General features: G+C 38.9%; 3 protein-coding genes across 4 annotated transcripts; all 3 read right to left on the bottom strand.

Annotated features, from left to right (window-relative positions):
• Positions 1 to 523: 523 nt before the first annotated feature.
• On the bottom strand, positions 524 to 1,014 carry LOC149655878 (uncharacterized). The gene is made up of 2 exons (XM_089844923.1): positions 740 to 1,014; positions 524 to 676 (listed from the first exon to the last, which is right to left on the bottom strand). Exons 1-2 carry the CDS (start codon positions 1,012 to 1,014, stop codon positions 544 to 546), a joined length of 408 nt encoding a protein of 135 aa, XP_089701049.1. The 3' UTR covers positions 524 to 543.
• A 46-nt stretch (positions 1,015 to 1,060) lies between these two features.
• On the bottom strand, positions 1,061 to 3,185 carry LOC149655879 (uncharacterized). Its single transcript, XM_089844922.1, has 6 exons — positions 2,262 to 3,185; positions 1,982 to 2,206; positions 1,697 to 1,918; positions 1,373 to 1,635; positions 1,223 to 1,253; positions 1,061 to 1,166 (listed from the first exon to the last, which is right to left on the bottom strand). Coding segments are annotated over exons 1-4 (657 nt in total). The 5' UTR covers positions 2,264 to 3,185; the 3' UTR covers positions 1,061 to 1,166; positions 1,223 to 1,253; positions 1,373 to 1,427.
• A 134-nt stretch (positions 3,186 to 3,319) lies between these two features.
• Positions 3,320 to 4,230, bottom strand: LOC149655880 (uncharacterized). Of its 2 annotated transcripts, none has more exons than XM_089844920.1 (2): positions 4,172 to 4,230; positions 3,320 to 4,101 (listed from the first exon to the last, which is right to left on the bottom strand). In XM_089844920.1, exon 2 carries the CDS (start codon positions 4,093 to 4,095, stop codon positions 3,352 to 3,354), a length of 744 nt encoding a protein of 247 aa, XP_089701046.1. In that variant the 5' UTR covers positions 4,096 to 4,101; positions 4,172 to 4,230; the 3' UTR covers positions 3,320 to 3,351. The 2 variants fall into 2 exon arrangements, with proteins under 2 accessions (XP_089701046.1, XP_089701047.1); XM_089844921.1 differs by lacking the exon at positions 4,172 to 4,230 and having other exon boundaries at positions 3,320 to 3,590; positions 3,658 to 4,095.
• Positions 4,231 to 5,451: the final 1,221 nt, after the last annotated feature.

The following is a 5,451-nucleotide window of genomic DNA, read 5'->3' on the forward strand; positions in this document are numbered from 1 at the left end:
TCTCTTGGTTCCCTGACTTTCACCGTCTCTTTCCCTTTGACCGTCTCTTTATTTTTACGCTTGCGAATGTACTAGCCTAGCGGCGCGAGAGCGCTGTGAAGGAGAGTTTTTTTTCCTCTCTCGTCGTTTCCTCTTCTCCTTTACATGTGCAAAGCGGGGGAATGCGTGTACAACCATAGCGGCTCGCGTTTTCTCTCCGAATAGCACTGAAATGTTATAGGAATATATCTCTCGGGTTCCTCTTCTCCGTTACGCGTGCAAAGCGGGGGAATGCCTGTACAAGCCTAGGAATTTCTATCCCAACGTTTTTTTAATTTTACACGGAATTTTAATTCCGGTAATATTTTTTTTTTTACTTTTGCAATATGTATAAATCAAGAGGCGTTAAATATTTTATCCATGTTTTATTTGTCTATATATAATTTTAGATATTTTATCCATGTTTTATTTGTATATATATATATAATTTTAAATATTTTATCCATGTTTTATTTGTATATATATATATATATATATAATTTTAAATAGAAAAAAATTGAAAGATTAAAGGCCTGTTTGTAAATGAACATCATTTGCTACAGCTATGAGGAAACGCTTTTGCCTAAACCGGTCTAGGACTCCCTCATTGGGGGTACCCGCTCTCCCCTTGAAATAGTCGGTGATAGCGGCATTGAGACTAAAAATAGAAAGAAAAGATATTAGGGATCCATCTTTAAAAAAATAATGCTAATTAACTTACGAGCCCGAGCGAGACGTGTTAACGTAAACCGGCATAGGGTTTCCGGGAGTGGGTGTTATGTCAACGAATGGTATGAGTCGAGAACTCAACTCCCGGAAGACAACGTCGTCCTCGCGGAGATCAAAACCATGTCCGAGATTCTCCGCGCGAATCCTCACTAAGTCCTTATGGACATCAGCAAGGATCCTATAAAAATGTTTGAATATAGCCATTAAAGTTTTAAAAAATATAGAGACTTTACCTGAAGAGGCTGCAATCATTTGGCAGATGTTCATTTACTCTCGGCGGGTTTTCCTGGGGTTGATGTGGGGGTGGCTGACGCTGTTGATGTGGGGGTGGCTGACGCTGTTGCCACTCGTAAAAATTTTGTCTCGGGTCCTCCTCGTCGTCCGTGTATAAAAGAACATCGTCAATATGACTGTACGCCCTATTAAGTTCAAAAGTTAGTCTTTCCACGATTTCAGAAAAAAACAGTATGCTCACATGATAATGGTGGATGATGTTCTGGCCGAAGCTAAACCGAGAATGATTTTAGTATTGGGAAACTCTCCGTATATATAGTATGGAGGGGGCCCGTTGAAACCCAGACACTCTTTACCCCCCCCCCTATAATATACAAAAACGGTTTCTTACCTTTGGGGGCTAGGGGCGGGAAATTGAATAGCCCCCCGAGACGCGGATATTTATGTTATCGAAAAAGCCCTAGATCTACCATCTGTTGGGCGAGCACCCCGTAGGCGACTTTGTCGAGGAACAGTTTCGCCCGACGTATATCGTGCTCGGTTGCTCTCCGAACGTCTGCGGCGTCAATCACGCCGTCAGCATCAACCTCCCCTTCGGATTCCCTGTATATTCGGGCTCTCCTTTTAAAAAACTTTAAGATGGCCGTATTGAGACTGTAAAGAAAAAAGAAATTAGAAATGGTCTTAAAAAAGAAAAAAAAACTATATAACTTACAAGCCGGAATAACAGTTAGCTATGTTTAAGGGCTGTTCCTCGACTAGGGGTGCCCCCTCTAGGGGTTCTACAGGGAATACCATGAAACCCAACAGGGTTTGACCCAGGGCTTCGATAACATAATTTGTCTCGACCGAGTACACTTGTTCGATGGCCGGGCGTACTTCGTTGTTGGCAAGCCATTCTTCTTCCTCGGCCTCCTGACGGATCTGGGCTAAGATCCTGATCAAATTTTATGGAGGAAATATAGCTACTAAAAAATAGGAGAAAACATGGAATGTTTACCGTTGGATGTTGCAATCCAATGGCGTAGGATCTTCATCATCCTCATCCAATTCCTCATCCAATTCCTCATTCTCCCATTCCTCCTCCCCTCCCTCCTCCCCTCCTTCCACCACCACTTCCTCTAGTTCAGCTAGAGGAAAAGGTTCTTCTTCCAAAGGTTCATCTTGGACAGGTGGGTTTAGGAATTCAAATACCTCATTCCCAAACGGTAAAGGGTTGGGTGCCCTAAATAACAAAAAAACTTATTCTATGGTTTCAGGAGAAAAAACATTATACTCACATGTTGAAAGTTTGGTGCAGGATTTAGTCTTAGTAGTAGTGGTTCGTCAGTGTTTAGGCTGAGAGTGATTTTTGTATTGGGTAAATTGCCGTATTTATAGAAACCATGGAGAAACCGGGGGGTTCTTTTAGTCTCCGACGCTCTTTCTATATACCCCAATACAAAAACCTTATGATCTTTCCAATATTCAAAAGTTGTTATTGAAGCAAACGAGACCCCAAAATAATACAAGTCTAGACCACCTCACATATCTAAAAAAAAACAAGAATTTGACCCCGAGTTCAAATGATTTCTAACGATAATAACACATTCCTAGCCGATTTCCATGTACCCTAGCTTTCAATACATTAATAAAAACAAGTCTAGACGCGGTCACATTCCTAAAAAAAAAACAAGAATTTGACCCCGAGTTCAAATGATTTCTAACGATAATAATAACACCGATTTCCATGTACCCTAGCCGCATGTCTTTCAATAAATTAATAAATAATACAAGTCTAGACCATCTCACATATCTAAAAAAACAGAATTTTGACCCCGAGTTCAAATGATTTCTAACGATAATAATAACACCGATTTCCATGTACCCTAGCCGCATGTCTTTCAATACATTAATAAAAACAAGTCTAGACCATCTCACATATCTAAAAAAACAGAATTTTGACCCCGAGTTCAAATGATTTCTAACGATAATAATAACACCGATTTCCATGTACCCTAGCTTTCAATAAATTAATAAATAATACAAGTCTAGACCATCTCACATATCTAAAAAAACAGAATTTTGACCCCGAGTTCAAATTATTTCTAACGATAATAATAACACCGATTTCCATGTACCCTAGCCGCATGTCTTTCAATAAATTAATAAATATTACAAGTCTAGACGCTGTCACAAAAAAACAAGAATTTGACCCCGAGTTCAAATGATTTCTAACGATAATAACACAATCCTAGCCGATTTCTTTGTAGACTAGTTAATGTTGTCCACAATGCTTTAGAAACGTCTTGTTATGGTCCTATAAATATATATGCCTATCCAGATCAAATGACAAAAATTACGTTTTAAAAAATTTATTTCAATACAAATTTACACCAGGCCAAAAAGATTGACAACGCTTATACGTTTCTTTAAATAAGAAGTTTGAGACATTAATATATTAAATATATTATACGATTGAAAATCAAAACTTATTCCGCGTTCCTTTAATCTACTTTCAAAAGCCATTAATATTTTATACGGTGAAACGTACGAGCCAAAATATGATAGTACACGATCAAAATTAATATGATCTTCAATTTCTTCGAAAGAAAAGAATTCACCGTAACCTATGTGTAATATTTTATATATGGTAATAAGTTCAGCGCAGATCAAATCACCAAGTAATAAATACACCTGTTCGTTCGATACAAGCTTTTTCACATGTTCATTAATATATGGCATTAATCGATTTAACTCGCTTGCTTCTGAAGCGTTCAATGTGAAGTCGATACTGTCTCCACCCCTGATATTCGTTTCCAGCTTTAGATTGTTAAAGGTTGCGTGTGCTGATGTCGAAGATAATGGAGTATCGGCTAAAATAGCGTCGTATGATGTGGGTTCTTGGCAACTTGTCCATCCGCTAAGCGGACCAATTTTGGATGCAAAAGCTTGCCAGGTGTCAACATCAAAGCGAAACGTGGACAAATCTGGTTCTTTCTGGCATATTCTAATCTCTATATTGAGATCAGACGTGAATCCGAAAGATAGAAATACTTCTCCCAAATGAAATCTCGAATTGATTTTACGAGGTTTGGACGGGAGTTTTCGTTTACGAAAATTATCAACTTCCATTCTTATCTTAAAAAAAGCAACCGTTGCTATTATACCAAGCGAGCGCCCAAAACTGTTACGCAAAAATTCTACTTACAATTCAAGCGACCTTCTTATTCGACTGTCAAAATCAAAGTGAGCCCTAACATGGCTTATGTCTTCATTCTTTAGAGGGGGGAGAAAGGGGGGGGTTAGTTCTAGTTAAAGGTTGGCTTCTTTCATATAGGGTAAACATGTCTGGGCAAAGATTTGTTCTAGTTAGAGTTTAGCTTGGGGGTAGAGAGAGAGGGGGAGTTCTAGTTAGAGTTTAGTTTTGGGGAGAGGGGGGGAGTTCTAGTTAGAGTTTAGTTTTGGGGAGAGAGGGGGGGGGGTGGCAGTTCTAGTTAGAGTTTGGTTTTGGGGAGAGAGGGTGGGTGGCAGTTCTAGTTTAAGGTTGGCCTCTTTCATATAGGGTAAACAGGCCTGGACGAAACTGTGTTGGTCGGTTCTTGTTAGAGTACGGGCTCTTTAGAGGGAGAGAGGGGGGATGTATCTAAAAAAGATTACATTTTTGCTTCGTAAAAAGCCGTTACGTACAACATGTGGGGGGGAGGAGGGGGTAAGCTGAGTGTTATGACCTATATAAGGCAATATGTTGAGTATGCAAAACTCATTCTCTACTTCAGAGTTATAAAGTAAAGACGAATAGCATAGTCTCGCTTTTAGAAAAGTTTTACAAAACCTGCCCGGACACGTCTTGATTTGAAAGGTAACGTATTTTTATATTCTTTTTTGTTTTTCATGGGGATAGCATTTAACGTAAGTTTTTTTTTTTTACTATAAAAACGCGTAAAGATGGATCAAGAATCTATTTTATTCGAGATCGAGGAATTGGCCGCGTTACGACCATGGCCAATTAAGAAAATTTACGCTTTTTTCTTTAATTTATGTACATTACTCAAACTTAACCCAGCTACAGTCGGGGAAATTTTACCGCCTTGTTTGTCTAATAGAGGATACGCTATTCTTGAAATATTTACAGACATATTTAAATATATGTTAAGCGTACCGCGTGAACCCGAACAATGCCGCAACGCGGAAGAGTTGGACACACTCTATAATAATGTGCCTTTAGCGTATCGTGATCTATATAGGGCCCGTTTCGAACAAAGAGCGTTAGAAATAAATCAACGCGATATAGACGCTCAAGAATCTATTTTATTAGAGATCGAGTCGTTGGTTGTTTCGCGACCTTGGCCCATTGAGAAAATCTACGCTTTTTTCTTTGATTTATGTACAGTACTCAAACTTAACCCAGCTACAGTCGGGGAAATATTACCGCCATTTTTGTCAAATAGAGGATACGCTATTCTTGAAACAATTACAGACATATTTAAA

This window comes from Phalangium opilio, unplaced genomic scaffold (assembly GCF_054372755.1).
Source record: "Phalangium opilio isolate 3A_F unplaced genomic scaffold, DU_Popi_V2 ptg000078l_1, whole genome shotgun sequence".
Classification (NCBI taxonomy): Eukaryota; Metazoa; Arthropoda; class Arachnida; order Opiliones; family Phalangiidae; genus Phalangium; species Phalangium opilio.